This window comes from Hyaena hyaena, unplaced genomic scaffold, assembly GCF_003009895.1.
Source record: "Hyaena hyaena isolate Hyena2069 unplaced genomic scaffold, ASM300989v1 scaffold_906, whole genome shotgun sequence".
NCBI lineage: Eukaryota > Metazoa > Chordata > Mammalia > Carnivora > Hyaenidae > Hyaena > Hyaena hyaena.
In genome coordinates, this window is record NW_024081532.1 from 596954 (window position 1) to 618756 (window position 21803).

Sequence of the window (21803 nt, forward strand, 5' to 3'; positions counted from 1 at the left end):
TCCAGCTTATAGACAGCAGACTGTGGGACTTCTCAGCCTCCGCAATCTCAAGAGCCAATTCCTATAATAAATCTCTATATATACTCTATTGGTTCTGTGTCTCTGGAGAACCCTAATACAACCTATTAAGTGACCATGAAGACCTAGGCACTATCTTCAGAGTCAGCATTACACAGATAATAAATAAAAGGGTAATGGGGAGCTATAGTGGTTAAAATCAGAGACATTAGAGGGGTGCCTAGGTGGCTCAGTTGGTTGGGCATCAGACTCTTGATCTCGGCTCAGGTCATGATCTCACAGTTTGTGGGTTTGAGCCACCCCACTGGACTCTGCACTGACGGTGTGGAGCCTGCTTGGAATTCCCTCTTTCTGCCCCTTCCTTGCTCTCTCTCAAAATAATTAATTAATTAATTAATTAAAAAAACCTAAAACCAGAGACATTGGCTTAGTAGATAGACCTGAGTTCAAATCCCAGTTTTGCCATTTGTCTTTCCTTGAATGACTCACAGTACCTCTCAGGATCCAAAATGGGGTTACTGTGCAATTTAGGTGAGAGCTTAATCTGTAGAGCATTTGGCAAAGGCGCCCACATAGCACATACACGGTCACAGGAGTTGCAGTAGTTTGCAGCAAACCATATTTGCGACCTAGGCTGGGATGCCCAGAAGTAGACAAAGATTCAAGTAAAGAGGATTTTTTTTTTTAAAGGTGAGGGTTGGGGAACAAGGAGAAGGAGTGGATTAGTACAAAGGAGCCCAAGCAAAGTCTCATGGAGGACAAGTGGGGCTCAAAGGGCTGGAGTGTCGATACTCCCACATTATCGGTCATCCTTAAAGGGCTGGGAGAGGTGAGGGAGCGACAATGTGGGGGAGTTCTTCCAGCACGCCAGGGTCCCAGCCCTGCGAGGCCTAAGCGGGGCTGCTGAGTGACAGCACACTGGGAGGCACAGGCACCAAAATGGTAAAGAGGTCCCACAAGAAACGTGCAGGGCCGGCTCTGCCTGCAAGGGGCTCAAGGCCTAGGACGGAGGACGGTCGGGAATAAATCCTTGCCCTCTGAGTTTTGTTCCACGCACTGCTGCGCCGCAGACCTCGGTAGCGCAGGGCAGGGGGCGCAGGGGAGCAGGGAGCGGCGTCACTGAAGGGAAATACCACTGGCTGGAGACAGAAAGCCATTTCCAGACACTGCGAGCCGCACTCCAAAAGGCCGGAGCCGGGGGCCGCCAGAGAATGGGAGCGCGGGGGTGGGTCCTGCAGGGCTTGGACGTCGGGCAGGTTTGCGCCTGCGCCTTCGCTGGAGCCGCCCCCCCCCCGCCCCCCAAATCCTCTTCCTGCCCGGCCAGCACCTCGGCAGCCTGTATTTCACCCCGCCGGTGCATTCTTCTTGGAAGCCTCCCCTGACCATTCCAGCTCCCCGTGACTCCCTTCTGAACTCACGGCGTTTATTGCCGAGGCTATTTGGTACTTACTCACTTAATTATCTAGTTACACGGATCCTTACTGTCTGTGACATTGTTACTTAACTTTTCATGCAAATCCTTTCTTCTCCAGCTTAATTTTAAGATTCTGGGGAGTGGGAACTGTATATTTTTATTTTCTATATTCCCCCATGGCACCTGGCATTGATGGACATACTAAGGGTATAAGATAATAACTGAATGAATTTCGTGAACCTAGTCACCCCTACAATTCTTACGTGTTCTAGGGTTATTTCTCAACTCTAAAATTAGGTGGGGGGGGGGGTTGTTTTTTTGTTTTTCCCAAACTGGTCACATACAGGTTTTGATAGGAGTTGCCATGTAAATAAGTTGGATCTTAAGTGGCGAATTTTAAGGTCATGCACAATTTCTTTTAACCCCTCTTCAGCCCCCACCCTGGTAAGCCACTTGATTGACATTAGGCCATTGAGATCCCTTGGCTCCTGCCTTTTCAACTTTCCTGTGTAAATACCCCCTTAAAGAATTTTTTAAAATTATGTATGCATTACACATTTTTAAGTGAACAGTTAACATTTTTAATCATAAGTTTAAATAGTGCAAAGGATATATTTTCTAGGTAATTGTACTTACCTGTTAAAAATCATATCACTCAAATTATATTCGGATGAAATACTGTAACATTTTCATATCTACAACACCCTTTTAATAAGTGAGCAAGTCTTTTAATCAGTCAGCAAATTTATTTTTCTGTTTAGTTCTTTTTTCAATTCTGCTCTCCCTATAGTTTTATTCTAATGAAATACATTTTCATTGTATCAGTTTTTTGTATTTTACTGTATTTGAGAAGTCTTTTTGTGTATCTCTGTAACAAAAGTATGTATATAAATGGAAACTTATTACCATGACCATAAGACTGTGTTAAGAACAGTTACTCTGCAGTAGGTTTATAAATACAGTTATTACAAGACACGGCTGGTCAAAACTACAAATATTGACGATGATTAAACAGAAAAATAAGCTTTTATTTAAGTGCATCTCCTAATGAGATGGAAAGGGTGGTTTCTATTCCCCGCTGATTTGTTGCCAGCTCCAGGAAGAACACTCTTGACTGGTTCGAGGTGAGCAAGAGAACGTGGCTTTTCTCTGTTCAGAGGGAGAAGGGTGGTTTGTTAACAGACATCGGTGGAAAATGAAAACACAGTATAGTCGTCAGGCAGATTCATTTTAGGAAGGGGCACATACACTTCTGGAAAGTGATCCCCTTAGAACTTAGTCCTGCCCACATGCCCTTGGGAAAGTTCATGTTTAGCCAGGGGTGTGCAAACCATAAGCTATTAGAAAGAGATGTAACTTGGTTTCTCATTCTCCAAAATAGGGGTTCCAGAATGGGGTAAATGTGAATGTCCTTGTAACTCTGAGAGTTACATTTCCAACTTCCTCCTGCAACACATGAACTTAGATTACTTCCAGATCTCTGTAGGTTTGTGCTCTGAGGAGGGCATCTCAATATTCAAAGACCTAATCATTGGCAAAGAAGTAGCCTAGATTCAAAATGAGGAAAACATGGTTTTTTATTTTTCCATTTCACGGAAGAGCCGTCATTTGGTCTCCAGATAGTTTGCAGCTGTAGGCCACCAGGAGTCAGCAAAGAATACAGTGCCACCAGCCCTGGGGGGTCAGGGGGAGCCCCAGGAGTGGGAAAGAGGTTGGGAAGCAGGTAGTGGGTAAAGGACTGGACATGAGGTAGGGGTGTATGCTTCAGCTGTCAGAGAAAACAGGTGGGGAAATATGGGTGAACTGAAGAGTGGACAGGAAATACTGAGAACGACACCTTCAGAATTCAGAATTAATTGAAAGAATGAAGAAGGAAATTGAGGATAAATTGGGGAGAATTGAAGGGAAATCAGAAGGGTTCAGATGGGCTTGGGGGCACTGAGATGCCTCTGGGGGATCCCTCTATCTGTATTCTTCCCGGGGTGGGTCAAGGTCTGGCTCCTCTTGAGATCCATGGTCCACTTCAGGAGCAGGTGGCCAGGGGTTTTCTGGAGGCTGGGGTCCTGCTGGCCAGGGATCATCAGGCCGGGGAGGTTGAGGGGGATCAGTTCTTGGGGGCTCAGGAGGCCAGACTCCAGGTTCTGGCAGGTCTCTCCAGGAACGACTGGAGCCTGGAGGTGGAGGGTCCTCAAAGAGAGGGGGTGCCCCTGGCCAAGGATCACCAGGGATTGGGGGGCCCTGAGGCAATATTGGGGACCCATCCTCCTCTCCAGCCTCTGTGGGTGGGTGAGAGGGGTGGTCTCCGCTGCCCGAGATGCCTGTGGAGGTGTAAGGAGAAAGGTAAAAGGTAGTGAGGGCCAGATGCCTCCTCCCCCAGCTACAGACTCAGAAGGCATAGCCTCTTTGAGATAGACCACACGCTGAGCTGACACTACAAACACATCTCAAAACTTATCTCTTGGGATGCCTGGGTGGCTCAGTCAGTTGAACATTTGACTCTTGATTTTGGCTCCAGCCATGATCTGTTGAGTTGTTGAGTTTGAGCCCTGTATCAGGCTCTTCACTGACAGTGTAGATCCAGCTTGGGATTCTCTCTCTCCCTCTCTGTCCCTCCCTGCTCTCTCTCTCTCAAAATAAATAAATAAACTTTAAAAGGGGGAGAGGGCACCTGGGTGGTTCAGTCAGTTGAGCATCCAACTTTGGCTCAGGTCATGATCTCACGGTTTGTGAGTTCAAGGCCCAAATCAGGTTCTCTGCTGTCACCACGGAGCCTGCTTTGGATCCTCTGTTCCCCTCTTTCTCTGCCCCTCCCTTGCTTGTGCTCTCTCTCAAAAATAAACATTTTTTTAAAATTAAAAAATAATAAAATGCATTTTTAAAAAACAACTCTCAAAAAAGTCTCTACACATTTACAAAATACCAAAGTGATCTTAACATGATATAAAAACCCTATCTGGTATCATTAACTTGACCAACTTTCTTTTTTATTTGAGAGAGAGAGAGAGAGAGAGAATCTTAAATAGGCTGAGCCCAGTGCAGAGCTCAATCTCATGAACCATAGGATCATGACCTGAGCCGAAATCAAGAGTTGATCACCCAGCTGACTGAGCCACTCAGGTGCCCCAACTTGACCAACTTTAAATTGACAGGACCTGATCTAAACTCTATCCACCCTGGTTGAGACCCCCAATGGCATGGCTTCTGTGTTGGTCTATACCTCTAAAGCCATCTATACCTTGGGCCCATGTGGCACCCAGATCTCAGCCTCTACAGTGACATCCATCCTCCACACAGTCCTTAGCTGTGAAAAATACTAGCCCATATACCTGGATTCTGATCAAAATTGCCACATGGACCTATACCTGAACCAGTAAAAACATTGAGCTGCATCTCCTTCAACCTCTTAACACTATCCCTCATGTTAATAGCCAGAATCTTTTGGAATCTCCTCCATCCCTATGCATCCAATTCACCCTCACCTTGCTTGACCATCTTTCAACAACCCAAATTGCACTCCTGGCTTACCTACGGCATACAGGTAAAGGACCAGGATCCCCAGGAGCTTCCAGTTGAACTTCATGGCTGTGTCCTGGCCCCCAAAGTTGGGGGTGGGCTGAGTCTAGGTGCCTGGGAACCCCAAGAGACTTTATAGGGGAGGAGGGAGAGGAGGCGTCCAATCTCTGGGGAGGGCCAGCCCAGGGACACAAGGAATCCATCAGAACCTAACTGGACAAACCTGTTTGGAAGGCCATGGCTGATGTGTAACCTGACGGTGGCGTCCCTCATTTTAGTCCCCCCAATTTTGGGAGCCAGCCGCCCAGCTCTATCAATGACCTAGACTTTGGTCACCCCACCCTTGTTTTCACATCCTCCTCCTTACACACCCTGAAGCAATCAATACCCAGCTCTCATCTCCATAATCACAGGGACTTCCACCTTTCATCCCTTGAAGCCATTGGAAGCCAAGGAATGGGAGCAAGCCTTGCGTGGGGAAGCAGTCTAATTACAGGGCCTGGGAGGTAGGAAGCCTGGGCAGGAGCAGGGAGAGTTGCTCCTGTTTAAACACACAAGATGCAGCTGGGATGGTCTCAGCCAGCACCCCGACCCTCCCCCTTGGGACTCAGTTTTACCCTTGGAATTTCCACTCCCCTCCAGACTGCTTTCCAGCATGTGCCTTCATCAGACACTCAGGGGGCCTCCCAAGCAGTGACATCCAAAGAATTTTGTCCAGGAGCCACCTGGGGTGACGGCAGGTGAGGAAGTATGAGGACGTTCTGACTCCTTCTCCCCACCCCAGAGCAGGCTTCGTCAGTCACAGCTCAGAGGCTTCGGAGGGACCTGCCTCCGCTTCCCGTCATCTCAGCCTCTTCCTCCTTCCTCCAGAACCTTGCTCACCGGCCCCTCTGATTGCTGCCCTGGTCCTTGGTGCCAGCTCTCTGTGGGCTCCACTGCCTGGGACCTTTAGGCCTTGGTCCAAGTCTTGTCTCAGTCTCTCGGAGACCCTTAGAACCTCTTCCTCAGGAAAGTCTCCTCTGGACAAAAGGTCTAGTGAGCCTCATAAGTAATGCCTTCCAAACAGGACACCCTTCCTCCCCAGGCTGTTCCCCACCTGGTCTGCTCCCTCCTAGTGAGGGACAGCGGTGTCACTTCCAAGACTTCATTCTGCCCCTTCCCCCCACACCCCCAAGCCAAGTCCAGCCCACCTCCCCATCCTAGAATCCATCTCTCCCCACTCTCCCAGTACCCTCCTAGCTGACACTCTTCATCCCTCCCCACACCCAAACCTGGTCCTCCACAGCCAGCCAACCTAGCTCTTAAAAGTGTCAGCCTAGGGGCACCTGGGTGGCTCAGTACATTGAGCATCCTACTTCGGCTCAGGTCATGATCTCATGGTTCATGAGTTCAAGCCCCACATCAGGCTTGCTGCTGTCAGCACGGAGCCCGTTTTGGATCCTCTGTCCTCCTCTCTCTCTGCCCCTCCACTCCACCCCCTGTTCATGTTCTCTCCCTCAAAAATTAAACATAAAAATGTTTTTGTCAGCCTAATTGTGTGGCTGCTTCCTGGCTTTAAAGTACTCCAAGGGCTTCCTACAGATTTAAACCAGGTCCTCCCTTCCCACTCTCAGCCTGTGTTTGTCTGCCCTCTGCAGGACTCTTTGGAGTGTGCCAAAGCAGGTCACACATCCCCTCCTCAAGGAGGCCTTTCCTGTCCCCTCATCTAGCCGTCTCTCCCCAGTCAGGTTCTGTCACACACTGTATGTATCTTCTCTTCATGGCAATGCTGCTTTGTCCACGTAGGTCCTTGTCCATCATCTGTCTCCCCAACCCTGATGTCAGAGCCATGGGAGCAGGGACCCACCCATCAAGCCCACCACTGTGGCCCCTGAACAAGGACATGGCCTTAGCTCTGAGATTCTTGTCAAATGAGCGAGGTCTTATATTCCTCATTCCTGACAGTGATTATTTTCCAGAGGTAGAGTTTGTTGTTTTGTTTTTGTTTGTTTTTCTAGAGAGAGCGCAAGTGAGGGAGGGGAAGAGAGAGGGACAGAGGATCTGAAGCAGGCTCTGTGCTGACAGCAGAGAGCCCAAAGTGGGGCTGGAACTCAGAAACTGAGATCATGACCTGAGCAGAAACCAAGTGTCAGATGGTTAACCGACTGAGCCACCAGGCAATCCAAGAGGTAAAGAGTTTTAAAACAAAAGTTGAGAATAAAGAAAACCTGGAGCTTCTCAAACAACTTCCCAAGCAGCCCAGGGAAAGGGGTTTTGAAAAAGGCACTGCCTAGAGAAACAGCTGTGTGGGACTTCTCACATTTTCCAGAAAGAAATGGATGCTGGGAGAATTCCCTTCCATTCCCAGAAAGAACATGGCTCCTATTGTAGTCATCTTTATTGTGCCACAAAATTCATAGACATCTTGGCAGCTCGTGTCCATAAAGGCAGCTGGCCGGCCTCCGCACCCCACCCCACTTCTCCACCATCCTTCCGGCCCACCTTGAGCCCCCAGCTGCTCAGAGGCAGACTGGAGGAGGGCAGTTCTGGTTGTCTCCTTGAGAAACAGCTTCCTCTTTGGAGATGGCCTCACTCAGGCCCTGCAGATCATCAAGCAGGACAGAGAGGGATCCTGGGAAGGAAAACTCCAAGGGATAGGAGCCTGAGAAGAGAAGGCTGTTGCCAACTACTGCACAGATAACAGGGCTACCATTGGATGGGAGAGTTATGAGGGACACGGCTCTCTGGCCCAAGGTGGGCATGGATAAAAGAGGTTGTTGGGCCTCCAAGGGTCACAGAGAACAATGCTCAAGCATTAAGAGTGTCTGGAGGAAAGATTGCTAAAGTCCCCTTCAAGTGTGTCCCTTTCTACAGGGACCATTACCTTTTATGGACTCCCTGCTGATGGGTGCTGCTGCTGGAGGTACAGGTGCTGGGGGCCCTGGGGCCCTGGGACTGGACTCAACAGATTTCCCCTTATCCAGCAGGGAAGGAAGAACTGCCAACAGTCGCTGCTGCTTGTAACGGGAGAGGAGACCCTCCTGCTGCAAGGTGGCCTGGGAAGGAGAGGGTTAAACGCCACCGAGCCCCCGCAGAGCCACCCCTCCTCCTTCTACAACTCTACTCCCCAACCAGCTCCAGAAGGGCCCTTGTCTCTGCTATCCCCTACCAGCATAAGGTTCTTGTCCCTTTCTAGCTCCTGCAGGCGTTGGGTCAGCCGCAGCCCCTCCTCCTTCCGGGCCTCATCTTGCAGGCGCCTGAGCTCCTGGTTCCGTTCCTTTTCCCGGGTGGCTTTGCGCTGCATCTGGCGCAGGGAGACCACTATGTGGAAGCCAGGGCACAGAGGGCACAGGTGTGGGGCAGCCCAGAGGCAGAGAGGCACCATGAGAACAGGACTGGAATGAGGGGCAGAAACACTGGGTTCCTAGCTCTAAGGCCCAGGGAAGCCATTTATGCTCTACAGCTGTCTCTTCTGTTTGGTGGGAAGGGTGACTGATGACCCTATGACTCTGTGAACCCAAAGTACCTTCCCCATCCCTGAACCTTCCTGGAGTCACTTAAGGGAAATCTGAATATGAGCTGGGTATTAGATTTTGTGCAATTAATGCTGTTAATGTGACAATCATACTGAGGTTATATAGAAAATGTTCCTCTTTGTAGGAGATGCAGCTGAATGGCCATGATGTTTGTAACTTATTTTAAATGATTCCTCCAAAAATGCATGTATCAGTGTATGTGTATATATGGATAGAGCAAATGTAGCAAAAGGTTAGGAACTGCTGAGGCACCTGCCGGCTCAGTCAGTGGAACGTGTGACTCTTGATCTCAGGGTCGTGGGTTCAAGCCCCACGTTGGGTGTAGAAGTTACCTAAAAAACTAAAATCTAGGGGCACCAGGGTAGCTCAGTTGGTTAGGCATCTAACTCTTGATATCGGCTCAAGTTGTGATCTTACAGCAGTGAGATGGAGCCCCATGTTCGGCTCCTCGATGAGCATGCAGCCTGCTTAGGATTCTCTCTCTCAAAATAAACATTTTTTTTTAATTTAAAAAAAGATTAGTTAACTGTTAACACCTAGTTAAAGGTATACAAGTGGACATTACGTGACTCTTATAACTTGTGTAGGTATTTGAACTTTTTCCTAATAAAAAGTTGGGGGGAGGCTCCTGGGTGGCTTAGTTGGTAGAGCATGACTCTTGATCTTGGGTTTTTGAGTTTAAGCCCCACATTAGGTACAGAGATTACTTAAAAATAAAATCTTTGAGGGGCTCCTGGATGGTTCAGTCAGTTAAGCATCCAACTCTTGGTTTTGGTTCAGGTCATGATCTCAGTTTCATGAGTTTGAGTCCTGCGTCAGGCTCTGTGCTGCCAGCTCAGAGCTTGCTTGGGACTCTCTCACATTCTCTCTCTCTCCCCCCCTCCCTCTCTGCCCCTCCTCCACTCGAGCTGTCTCTCTCAAAAATAAATAAACATAAAAAAGCAAAAACAAATTAGCAAAAAAAAAAAAACACTTGAAAAAAAAAGTTGGGGGTAGACACACACAGGAGAGAATGCCATGTAAAGATGGAGACAGAATGGAATGATATGCCTACAAACCAAAGACTCCCAGCAACCACCACAAGGCAGGAGAGAATCATAAAACAGAAGGTCTCTCAGAGCCTCTAGTAGGAACCAACCCTGTGAGCATCTTGAGTTCAGAATTCTAGCTTTTAGCTTCCACTGCTGTGAGAGAATACATTTCTATTGTTATTAAGAAAAAAATAACTGGGGGTAAACTGTTGGTGTGAGACTGGGAATGGTGCTGCCTTTGTGGAGGGAGTGGCTGGGAAGGGCTTAGGAGGCTCCAGGGCTGGTCACATGCCAGTGCCTGATATGCTGATAGGCTTATGTGAGTCTGTTCACCACCTGAGAATCTACCTGTGCCATTTCTTGATAACTTCATTATTTGCATACTTCCAAAACAGCGTTAAAAAAACTTTATGTCCAGCACTTCCTGAATCTCCTTGGAAGCCCATGTCCATCCCAGCAAATCTCACCTGCCTTGCCATGCTCCCTCCGAGCATCATTCAATCTCCTCTCTGTTTCTAAGAGCTGTTCTCGCAGCCTAGTTTCCACTTCAGCCACCTTCTCTTGCAGAGCTGGGTGGGGGGAGGGTGCAAATGGAGTGTGACAGGGGGAGCCTTGGTTCTTGGCTCCCCCCAGCCCTCCAGGGAAAACCCATTTCCCCTCCCGCACACCTTGCCCATAGATCTCCTGCTGCTGGGTCAGTTCCTGTCGGAGACTGGCAGCCTCCTGTGTGCTCTCCTGCTGGCCCTGGCGAGCTGCTTCCAGCTGCAGCCCCACACTAGCCAGGGACTCCTGGGTCCGCTGCAGCTCCTGCTCCAGCTGCTGGGCGACCTTGCTCAGTTGCTGCCGCTCCGCCTCCCCTGGGAAGAGGCGGCACTCACAGGCCTCCCAGAGTGCCTCCCTGTGCCATGCAACAGCTCTTCCCTCCTCTCCACCCACAAATGCACCCAACCCCGGCCCCTGCTTCAGCCCGGGGACTCCAGGACCAAGCGTACCTTGCTCCCGGGCCCGACCCACTTCCTGCTCGATGATGTGGGCACTCAGCTGCAGTTCTGTGTCCAGGCGGTTCCGTTCTTCCCGCAGCTGCTCCAACTCAAGGTGCACATCTGTGGCCGGTGGGGGCTGGGGGCAGCTGGGCAGGGAAGGGACAGAGTGAGGGGAAATCACACAGCCTGATTCCTAAGCTCTTAAGCTTCCGTCCGTCCTCAGTCCTCACTGTTTGAAGGCAAACAACGCCTTAACCCCCTCTCGTCCACCTCAAAATGCCCTAAACTTCACCTCTCCTGGCGCAGCTGAACAAGGGCCAGTTTTCGAGCCATCAGGCCTGTGGAAGAAAAGGCAGAGAACAAGAGAGAGGAGTTTGAAGAAGTGAAAAGGGAAGAGGGGAGTAAGGGGAAGAGGTGCAGGGACTGGTGGCATGTAGGCAAGGGGACGGGTGTGGGATGAGACAGATGGGGGAGGAGGGCTACATTGGGGCTGGCAGTTGCCCTACCCACCGCGAACAGTGTGGACCCTGCGAACGGCATAGCTGACTCGGCTGGTGAGGCTGGGCAGCCGCGCGGTGGCTCGTTCCACGTCAGCCACGGTGCTCTGGAGCCAGGTCTGGAAGCTGGGGAAGGCACGGGGTCAGTGACCCTTCAACCCCACCTCATTCCCAGAAGGACTCGATATGACCTGTAGGGACGACGTCTACTCTCTGCTGCCAAACATGTGGGGAGCAGCGAAGGGAAAATCACAGCAGGGAAAAGAGAAGTTGAAGCCAGGGCTGGAGCACCAACTCTTTGCCCTGCCAGTCACGCCTGAGCTCCTCAGCCAATAAGGAAGAAAATCTGAGAGCTTAAGCCCTTTGGTGTTTGTTAGATGAAAATGATCCAGTTGAGGGGCGCCTGGGTGGCTCAATCGGTTAAGTGTCTGACTCTTGATCTCAGCTCAGGTCATGATCTCATAGTTCATGAGTTCAAGTCCCTCGTCGGGCTCTGTGCTGACAATGTAGAGACTGCTTGGGATTCTCTCTCTCCCTCTCTCTGACCCTCTCCCCTGCTCACATTCTCTTTCTCTCTCAAAATAAATAAATAAATAAATTTTAAAAAATGATCACGTTTCTCATAAGGACAGCACAGCTATGCTTGGTCCCAAAACCTACAGTAAGATTCTCATTTGGGTCCTAGCAATCAGTGTCTTTAATAAAAGCCTTGCAGTAAAAGCAAGAATGAGCTTCATGGGGTCACATACCTCATCTGGACCCAGAGCCCATATACACAGTAGAGTTCAATACAAATGATTCACAGTCCACAAGTGCCTTAAAGGCGGCTCATCTCTAGCTGATTTGGACTTTTTTTGGCTACAGGTCCCTGAACATGTCTCCTGGCTTTGGTAATCTGGTGCTATATGCCACATCTGGATATACAGCAGTTAGGTGAGTTTTTCTAAAGAGAGCACATAGCTTCCATCAGATTCCTAAAGGGCCCTCATTCCAAGAAGGCATTACTTGACTGTGTATCTTTTCAAGCAACCTGCAAAGTTTATTTCTCATAACCTATTTTTTGATCACTAGTACACATGAGAGATGAAAGCTATTCTCTCCAGCAATTCCTTGATAACACTGAAGGCCAGATCCACGTGCTATATCAGCTGGCTGTGCCCAAAGCAGGACAAGCATGCTTCACGAAACCTGAGAGGCCTACACTGCCCCCCTGGGGAAAGGACCCGCATCTCAGGGCAAGGGTAAAACTCCCCAGGAGAGTCCAAGTCTGTATCAACTGGAAAATAAACGAATGACAAAGGCTGACAGTTATATCCCTAGCAGGACAGCAGAGATCACTTATCTAAAAAATGGTGTGAGCGTGCTTCCAACACTTCCTGTGACTTATTAAGGCCATTTTTTTTCAAGTTTTTATTTATTTCATTTTCGTGGGGGGAGGGGCAGAGAGAGAGGGAGAGAGAGAGAGAGAGAGAATCCCAAGCAGGCTCCGCACTGTCAGTGGACAGCTTGATGTGAGGCTCAAACTCAACTGTGAGATCATGACCTGAGCAGAAACCAAGAGTCAGACGCTTAACCAACTGAGCCACCCAGATGCCCCTTAAAGCCATTTGCTGACAAGGTCTCCAGGCCATCTAGAGGCTATCTAACAAACCTGGCAATAATATGAGCATGGGTTATTTTAAGCCTCATGGACTTTTTGGCAAACAATCATTAGCAACAACCATTTCAGTGATGTCCTGGTGCCAAAGTAAAACCCTGTGTACAGCATATCTTTCCACTCTCCTGAGGTCAGGAGGCACATGCAGGGAGTTGAATCTAGGGTGGTTCGTTATAACTAGTCTCTCCAATCCGTGCAAAGTGGAAATTTTTCATAATTTTTAATGAAATTAGTCCTCCAGGTACAAATCCAACAGAAAGTAACGGTGGGCAAGAACCTATCCGGCACCACAATTTTGCTACACCAATAATTCTTACGTGATCCATTCGGAACAGCCTCATGGTAACAGTAAACATTTACAGAGTGTAGATGACAAGCCAGGCACTGTGCCAGGAGCACTCTGAGGGCCACCTCAATCCCAAAGTCCAAAGCTGAGGAGGGGCTGTTACCCACACAAAGAAAGTGCGTTTCTCCTTAGAGGTCTTTCTAAAGATTATAAAACAAGAGTCGAGAAGGAAAAACCTGGGAAGTTGGTATGAGAGACACAGGCTTGCAATTAATTAAAAAGGAAACAGGATACATTTTAGATGGAATATCTAGTAAGCCAGTAGGTGTGCAGCTTTAAAATAAATAGATTAGAACATGGTTCCAACTAAACAAGGCATAACATTTTAAAGAAAGAAAGATGGAGAATCCACACTCCCCATCCTCAAACAACTCTGAAGGTGGAGATCCTCCCAGGGGAACTGAACTACAGGAGGAAGCAGGGCCTTGCCTCCAGCCGAACATGCACAGGAATCCTAACAACTGACCCTTGATGAACATGGCTGTACCAGGGGAAAATGAGCACAGGGAGTTTTCCAGGGCTACATACTTCTAGCCCTGCATCCTCTAATGGCCAGCTCTCTAGCCCTTCTTGCTTGAGGCTCTTAAACTCCAAGGTGCCCAGGAAGCTGGGGAAGCAGAAATACTACTCTACCCTCCCTCCATCCCAGATACCTCCTGACAGAATTGGCCACAAACTTCAGCTGCTCCTCAGCTATGGCCATGTGCTGCTGCCTCCGGCGCTGGGCCTCCTGGGCTCGGCTCAGCTCTATCCGAAGGGCCTGGCAAGGATACAGTGAAGAGAGGGGGTCCCCTCCCAACTCCGGGGAGATCCCTAACCTCCCTTAACCTCTGCTTGTCTCAGACACAGACCTTGGCGCCCATCCGTTCCACCTCCACCTCTGCGGCCTTGTCCTGAAGGGAGCGCTGCAGGATGGCCTGCTCCTGGCTCTGGGCCACAGCTCTTTCCTGGAGCTCTGCCACCTGGGGGAGGAGAGGATGCAGGACAGAGCACAGCTGGAGCAGAAAGCTGGGGGAGGGGGGGGTACTAGGAATGAAGGGGCTGGTGCCAAAGTCTCCAAGAGAACATCATGCAAGGAGACGAGCCTGGGTTCCTGGGAATGGAGTTTGAGTCCAGGTTTCCTTCCAGAACGATGTTCCATGTGCCCCCACCTTGAAGGACCATTTGTGACACACCACAAAGACTCACCGCCGCAGCCCATGCCACCATCCTTGGACACTGTCACCTCCTCAGAGAAGCTATTCTTGACCATCCAACCTAAAGCCAGCCGACCCCATGGTGTCTTCCTGTCACATTATCTTTTACATTCTTCTTTAAAGCACACATAATTCCTTGACATCATCTAATTATGTGCTTGCCTGCTGTGGGTCTCTGCTCCAGAATGTAAGCTCCCTGACAGCAGTACGTGTCTCTGTTCAGGGCTGTGTTCCCAGCACATGGTAGCGACTCAATAAATTTTTGTTGGACAAGTAGCATCCCTTATGTAAGGAGCAAGCAAGCAGTTGGTCGGGGGCGGGGGAGGTATGGGGAGAAAGAGTGAGAGTCAAGCAACCTGTCCCTTCAGCTGCTCCATGCATCTTCTGTGCTCCAGCTCCTGGGCCTTCAGCTGTACCATGAGGGCAAACACTTTCTCCCGCCAGCGCTTCAGCAGGGACTGGCACTTTCTAGTGAACTCGGGCTCCAGGGTATCTGAAGGTTGAACCTGCGGGGTGGAGGAAGAGCAGAAGTGTGGGCTCCTTGAGGGGCACAGGAAAGAGGTGCTTTGCTTTGTCTGTCTGTCCTGACCAAGAAACAAGGGCCACAGCAAGAAATGTTCACAGAAAGGAAGATCCCAGGAGGTTCTGGCAGCATGCTAACGCCTCCCACTCACAGGGAGCCACTAGGGCAAGGGGCCTACCTTCCTGGCCAGCTCCTCCTCCTGCAAGGTGAGGATGTGCGTGAGGCTTTGCACACGCACCTGCAGCAGCTCCACTGTAGTGCGCAGGCCATCCCGCTCTTCCTGCAAGTGCTGTGCTTGAGAGAGGGAGGGTGAGAGCCACCGTCTGTGTAGAACCTCCACAGGCCCTCACGCAGCAGGCAGCACGCTGCCCCTTGACAGCACTGCCTTCACTCCTGTGAGTGAAGGTGGCTCTTCTTCAGGGGCTACTCCTGTCCCAGGATCTGATCCCTGAGCCCTCCCACCCCACATCCAGCCCCCACACAGAGGCATCCTATACTCTCACTTGCACAGTTTCTAGAAGCTCTTGTCGCTCCGATTCCCAGGTCTGGTTTTGCACCTCAGGAGGAACTTGCTCTCCCACGTATCTCCTTAAATTCTCAACCAAGGTCACCTGTGCCTCCAAATCTTCTTGGGTCTTGCTGGGGTTGGGGTAGGAATAAGGCAGTCAACAGTGAGGCACCCTGGAGACCCACCACATCCACCAACCGCCACGTCCCCCTTAGGCTGCCCTCCCCACCCCACCCCCGCCTTTACCTCAGCTGCTTCCGCAGCAGCTCAGACTCCTTCTGGGTCACAGCCAGCTCCTTGGCTTCCCCTGCCCTCCTGGTTTCCAGACTATTCAGAGACTTCTCCAAGCCCTCAGCTTTCTTGGTCAAACTAGAAAGAGCCTCCTGGTGAGCCTGCGTCAAGGAGGAGAGCTGTAAAGAGAAGAGAGGGCACAGCAGGAGTCAACTCACTACCACATCTGGACTTTGCAAATCCGCTCCTGCTCAGGCCCTCTCCCTTCACCCCCACCTCCTGTGACCTTAGACAACAACCCAGCAAACTGCTCTTTCTTCAGCTCAAGTCATAATCTCATGGTTCGTGGGTTTGAGCTCTACGTCAGGCTCAGTGCTGACAGCTCAGAGCCTGCAGCTTGCTTCAGAGTCTGTCTCCCTTTCTCTGCCCCTCCCCCACTCACGCTCTGTCTCTGTCTCTCAAAAAGAAAACATTAAAAAAAAAAAAAAAAAGCCCCAACTGCTTATCATGGCACGGACAACAAAGCCCGTCTTCTGCCCTCAGCCTGTGAAGGCCGACCTACCATGGCTTCTGGCCACTTCTCTGAGCTCAGCTCGTACCGCTCTCCACTGCCCACTCTGCTCCAGCCACAATGCCCTCCCTTCTGCACCAACAAACCAGCTCTTTCCCACGGCGGAGTCTGCCTGAGGCTTGGCTTCCCCCAACTCCTCAGACCTCGGGCAGTGTCACCTCCTCAACAGGCCTCCCTGGGCCCCCACCACCTGCTCCATCCTACCACCTTTTAATCATCTGGAATGACCTCGCTTCCACACAGCTTACCGTCTGCCACAGCCCGTTCGAAAGCCAGCTCAAGGAAGGTAGGACTCTGCCCCTCCAGCCCTATGTCCATACCATGAAGTGATCATTTTGGACTTAAATCACAAAGCTGGTTTTTACTTTATTTTTAAGTACACTCTACACCCAACCTAGGGCTTAAACTCACAACCCCAAGATCAGAGTCACACACTCTACCAACGGAGCCAGCCAGGTGCCCTACAAAACTGGTCAAATTTTTAGACATAAAATACAAATCTGACGTCATTTCCCTACTGAAAACTTTTCAACAGTGGCTCATTGCTCTCAAGGTAAAGTACAAAGTTCTGAACAGCCCCAAGGCCTTGTCGTCCACACACCATCCAGCGCTCCTCTCGTCTCCTGCACTCAAGTCCCTCTGGCCTCCTCACATCCCCCATGCTACCAATGTCGCCCGGTTCCCGTCACCTCACCATGTGCCAGCTCACTCCTATTCAGCACAAATGACAACTTCTTATCATAAAGCATCTTTCATAAATCTAAAGGCCATTTATATTCTTCTTTGAACTATCTCCTGTGTCCATTTTCTAGCTAGATTGCTACCCTTCCCTTATCAATTTCTAGGCATATTAGGGATATTCACCTTTTCCTGTGATAGAAACTGTATATATTCTTTAATTTTACTTTTGTCATTTCTAAATGTAATATTATAAAGCCAACATATCACTCTTTTAATGGCTCTGGATTTTGATTCATAGGTAAAAAAGCCTTCCCCAGTCTGAGGTTATAAAGGAATTCACCCAGGGGTGCCTGGCCGGCTTAGTAGGTAAAGCATATGACTCTTAATCTTGGGGTTATAAATTCAAGCCTCATGATGGGTGTAGAGATTACTTAAAAACATATAATCTTTAAAAAGAAAATGGATGACAATAAATTATCTTCTTAAGAAATGGGATTCACCCATGTTTTCTTCCAGTATCTTTATGGTTTCATTTCTTAGCATGTCCACTGGTTAGGGTGGTCTTCCCTAACCCCCCCAGACCATATTAGGACTCCCTTGTCCTCCTGCATGGCATTTCTCCCAGTTGCAAATAACAAATTAGGACTGAATTAGGTGTTAATGTGCATGTCCTGCCTCAGGGATGGCAGAGTAGGCACTGAGCAATGCTTGCTGACTGAATTGTCTCTCCTCCCCAGGCCACTTTAGGACCCTCTCCCACCCTCCTCACCACCCCCACAACGCTTGCACACGAAGTGGTTACCTGGAGTGAAGCAGGAAGACAAAATACTTCCTAGTGGAAGGGGAAGGAGGACTTCAGGTGGTGGGAGGTCACCTGAGTCTTGGGGGAAAAGTGAAATCTGGATAAAGACCAAAAAACCCAAATTCCTCTTTCCAGGTCATCTGTTCTCTTGACTTCACCAAATATCTCATCACTCCACTGCTCACAGGTCCTAATTTTCAAAACCTGCTCTGTGCTGGGAAGCTTTTGCCCCGTTCACCACTGTGAAGCTGAACCCTTCTCACCCCCACATTCACCTGCTCTTGGTGCAGCCTCTTAACCTCCTCCAGGTCCCGCTGGCTCCCTTCTTCCAGGTTCTTCCGGACAACCTCAGCCCCAGCCAAGGCAGCACGCAGGCCCTCAGCCTCGACTCGACCAGCCTTCTCCGCCTGAGCCAGAGCCTCCAGCTCCAGGGTCTGGGCCTCCAGCCTCATCTTCTGCTGCAGCGAGGTCTCCCGCAGGACCCGAACCTCCTCCTCAAGTCGCCGCAGCTCTCGCAGCTGCCGAGAGATCAGCTCAGCCTGCTGGCTCAAGGCCTGTGACCCTTCTAGCTCCACAGACCTTAAAAAACAGGTTAGCACGAGTGAGACCGGTCTCTGGCGCTGGGAAGGTGGCCAAGGGGACATATGGAGACAGGAGGAGAAGAGGGTTCCTCTGTCCCTGTGTTGGAGATGAAGGGGATGAAATTGGGCCATGGGGATCTCTGCACTTCCATCATTGTTGTCATTTATCATGGCCCTACTAAACAGATTAGGTCCACTATCAAGGCTCACAGAACCTAAAGGCTACTTGAGATCATGGAATATGACCTCTGTTGAGAGAGCTATATACATGCAAATGCATTAAACATCAAATGTACATATCATCAGGCCACACATTCTGAAATGGAGAGCTGGAAGACACCCAGAGATTTCTGAATTCTGATTTAAGAGCAAGGAAAAGTTTGAAGAAGTTTCAGAGGAAGAGAGGTCATGGCTTCCAGTATCAACAGAGTGAGAGACCAGGCACTAGTTAAAAGCATTTATTGAGGGTTAGATATACTATATGAGGAGTCGACAGCACATCAATAAATTACATAGTATGCTGGTATCTTGTAAAACTTAAACCAGCTTATCTTAACATGGCTCTTGACGCAACTCCTTCACGGAGGCCCAGAACCACAGGATTTTTCTTTCAAAATGACGGGGATCAGGGCACCTGGGTAGTTTAGTCCGTTCACTGTCTGACTTCAGCTCAGGTCATGATCACATGGTTTGTGGATTCAAGCCCCACATCGGGCTTTGCAGTGACAGCAGAGAGCCTGCTTTGGATTTTCTGTCTCCCTCTGTCTCTGCCCTTCTCCCATGCACACACGCACTCCCTCTCTCTCTCAAAAATCAATAAACATTAAAAATAAATAAACACCCAAACAAAATGGCAGGGATCTATAGCCTAGAGACATTAAGTGACTGGCCAAGGACCCTACTTGGTAGCCAGACTAGCAGCAGTCTTTGTCTCCTGACCCACACTCCAGTATTCCTCTTTTGTCATCATGCTCCTTCCTCTTGGACAGGGTCCAAGGTGGACCCATCGGCAATCCCACTCCAGGGCAAAATGGCAGAATGACATTCCAGTACATTTGGGAAAAGACACACATGAAACATCAAGAACAAGAATTAGAATTTCTACAAACACTGGGGTGCCTGGGTGGCTCAGTCAGTTGGGTATCCGACTTCAGCTCAGGTCATGATCTCGTGGTTTGTGGGTTCAAGTCCCGTATCAGGCTCTGTGCTGACAGCTCACAGCCTGGAGCCTGCTTCAGATTCTGTGTCTCCCTCTCTCTCTCTGCCCCTCCGCTGCTCACGCTCTGTCTCTTAAAAATGAATGTTAAAAAAAAAAAAAAAAAGAATTTCTACAGACATAACTTCGACAAATAGCAGGGCCGGCTCTAATGGCAAGTACTCCATCAGAATGAATGCACATTACCACAGTATAGCCTATCTATACTCCTACTTTGCACTTCTTGGTCTTGCCTCGTATTATGCTTATTACCTACTGTCAGCTGTTGGTCAGTCTACCTCTTCCCTTAGGATTTTTCGTTCACTGATATCAGGATCTCATTCATGTTTGCTATCCCCATGCAGCACACTGCCTTGTTGTTGTTGGGTTTTTTTTTAATGTTTATTTATCTTTGAGACAGAGACAAAGCACGAACTGAGGAGGGGCAGAGAGAGAGAGAGACACAGAATCTCCAGGCTGTAAGCTGTCAGCACAGAGCCTGATGTGGGGCTTGAACCCACGGACTGCAAGATGATGACCTGAGCCGAAGTTGGATGCTTAACCGACTGAGCCACCCGGGCGCCCCAACTGCCTTGTAATTTCTGCATTATAAACTCCAGTAACTGCTTATACAAAAATACACAAATTATGGAACTAAGGGCTCAAACAGGGTAAGGAATCTATTTCAGTGAAGAAGGGTCAGGGGAGGGGCGCCTGGATGGCTTAATTGGTTGAGCATCGAACTTTGGCTCAGGCCATGATCTCATGATTCATGAATTGGAGCCCCACATCGTGCTCTGTGCTGACAGCTCAGAACCTGGAGCCTACTTGGGATTCTGTGTCTCCCTCTCTCTGTCTCTGCCCCTCCACTTGTGCTCTGTCTCTGTATCAAAAATAAAAATTAAAAAAAAAATTTTTTTTAAAAGAAGAAGGGTCACTGGCAAGAAAAGAGCAACAATGAATCCCTACCTGCCTCTCCACCCTGGCTCCTGCACTTTGCCAGAGACATCCTGTTCCCACATTATCACTTGAGGTCTCTGGTCTGGCCGCCTCTCTGAGACATCTTGACGGGCTGGGGGTTGGACCAGGGGAATGTCTGAGACCCAGGTGGGAGCCATTCTTGGTAGAGTTGGAAGGGGACGAGCTTGGAAGTGGGATGGGGGAATCAGCCCAGTGGAACCTGAGGAATCACAATGGCAAAGATGGTCAGTTTCCTAGGGAGAGACAATCATCAGTCCCCTTGCTTGTTCCCACTGACCTGAAGGTCGAAACATCTCCACATTACTTGAAGTCTCTCGATTCTGTATCCAGTCATCTATGTTTTCCTGGACAATAGGAGAAACAAGGACACCCCAGTTCAATTTTCAGGCCACCTTCCAAAGAGAAAGCCCCTACAATAATAAAAATCATAATCCTTTAGTAACTTCCCAAGTAGGAAATACCCAAAGATCACTTGCTTGACCCAACCTGGCTCCTGATAGAACTATGCCAATAACCATCAGGTGGAGGGAATTAACTGAGATAGGCTGAGAAAGAGCTCTTAGACTTCATTCATACTTTTAAAATTCTGGGCAGAGCCTTTACCCTCCTCCTTAAGTTCCTATAGTCTCTGCTGTTCCTGGTCCGTGGTGAGGAAGCAGCTACGCAGTGCAAGGGCTGTGAGCCCAATCTCCAGAGTTCTCTCCATGGCTCAGCAAGGCCTTCGGGAAGCCCATCCAGACACCACCAAGCCATGAGGCCCGGGTCCTTCCCTATTAAAGCACTGGCCCAAGGCCTGGCCCCAGATGAATGTGGCCACATGTAGGGCAGGCCACTCTCCAGGTCCCCTGGGAATCCAGGCAGCCTAGACCTCTTGGCAGAAAAACCAGCTTCCTGACATCTCATCCAAACCTTTCCAGCAACTTTCCTCAGTTTCTCTCTTCTATGCCCTCTGCTGCCATTCCTGCCGCCTACCCTCCTCTTTCCAGAATCCCAGAGCACAAGAGAGATCTCTTCAAAGTCTCCCCACCCTCCCACCAAAATTCACCTATTTCCTCCTCAATCTGGGATTCCTATCACTCTCGCTACAGCCTAATCGGATTTTTTTCCTGAAGGAATTATTCCGATCCCTTACTCCTCCCTCATCTCCCATTTGCTTCCCCGCACTTTGGCAGGTTCTCAGTTCTCGCTCCACCCCATCCCCCCGCCTCTCCTCCAGATACCCGACACTTTACCCTGCTGGACCCTGAGCTCTAAAGCTGTTCGGGCCACTTCATCTGTACCTTTACCTGGTCCCTGCACCCTTCTTCCCCTGCAGACCCCTGAACCCACCCCCGTGCCCTTCTCGGCCCCTTCCCGCCCCCAACTGACTCTTCCCGAACGTCCCCTACCCAGCGCGAGAGCCTCCACTGCCCTTTAGCCACACCCCCTACACGTCGCTCCTGGGAGCAGCCTCCGCCTCTGATTGCGCCTGCGCAAAGCGGGCAGATTGGCGGGCCGCTCTAAAATCCGGTTTCACCCAGGAAGCAGAGAAAGAGATATGCGCAGGCGTAGTAGTATCTA

At 49.8% G+C, this 21803-nt stretch overlaps 2 protein-coding genes across 13 annotated transcripts; both read right to left on the minus strand.

Moving 5' to 3' along the window:
• Window positions 1-2541: 2541 nt before the first annotated feature.
• Window positions 2542-21705, minus strand: CCHCR1 (coiled-coil alpha-helical rod protein 1). 12 transcript variants are annotated; one of them, XM_039220559.1, is made up of 19 exons: window positions 20820-21462; window positions 20521-20587; window positions 20232-20442; window positions 17762-18065; window positions 15448-15611; window positions 15197-15332; window positions 14872-14982; window positions 14527-14676; window positions 13826-13936; window positions 13628-13734; window positions 10985-11097; window positions 10767-10812; window positions 10484-10620; window positions 10160-10348; window positions 9959-10060; window positions 8094-8245; window positions 7809-7980; window positions 7427-7586; window positions 2542-2581 (listed from the first exon to the last, which is right to left on the minus strand). In XM_039220559.1, the coding sequence occupies exons 1-18, from the start codon at window positions 21144-21146 to the stop codon at window positions 7444-7446; spliced, it is 2742 nt and encodes a 913-aa protein (XP_039076490.1). In that variant the 5' UTR covers window positions 21147-21462; the 3' UTR covers window positions 2542-2581; window positions 7427-7443. The 12 variants fall into 12 exon arrangements, 10 of the variants coding, with proteins under 10 accessions (XP_039076490.1, XP_039076496.1, XP_039076497.1 ...); XM_039220565.1 differs by lacking the exons at window positions 2542-2581; window positions 20820-21462 and adding an exon at window positions 21632-21705 and having other exon boundaries at window positions 7305-7586; XM_039220566.1 differs by lacking the exons at window positions 2542-2581; window positions 20820-21462 and adding an exon at window positions 21476-21541 and having other exon boundaries at window positions 7305-7586.
• PSORS1C2 (psoriasis susceptibility 1 candidate 2) lies at window positions 2992-6082 on the minus strand. The gene is made up of 2 exons (XM_039220568.1): window positions 4958-6082; window positions 2992-3750 (listed from the first exon to the last, which is right to left on the minus strand). The coding sequence occupies exons 1-2, from the start codon at window positions 5010-5012 to the stop codon at window positions 3395-3397; spliced, it is 411 nt and encodes a 136-aa protein (XP_039076499.1). The 5' UTR covers window positions 5013-6082; the 3' UTR covers window positions 2992-3394.
• Window positions 21706-21803: the final 98 nt, after the last annotated feature.

Bases quoted from the DNA above. Each gene is read 5' to 3' on its own strand.
- PSORS1C2 (XM_039220568.1), bottom strand. From the start codon at position 5,012: ATGAAGTTCAACTGGAAGCTCCTGGGGATCCTGGTCCTTTACCTGTAT. The intron at 3,751-4,957 runs GTAAGCCAGGAG...ACACCTCCACAG, and splicing joins CCTTTACCTGTATGCCGTAG to GCATCTCGGGCAGCGGAGAC.
- CCHCR1 (XM_039220559.1), bottom strand. From the start codon at position 21,146: ATGAGATGTCAGGAAGCTGGTTTTTCTGCCAAGAGGTCTAGGCTGCCT. The intron at 14,983-15,196 runs GTGAGAGTATAG...TCTCAAGCACAG, and splicing joins AGCTTCTAGAAACTGTGCAA to CACTTGCAGGAAGAGCGGGA. The intron at 8,246-9,958 runs GTGAGATTTGCT...GCTTCCACATAG, and splicing joins GAGGGAGCATGGCAAGGCAG to TGGTCTCCCTGCGCCAGATG.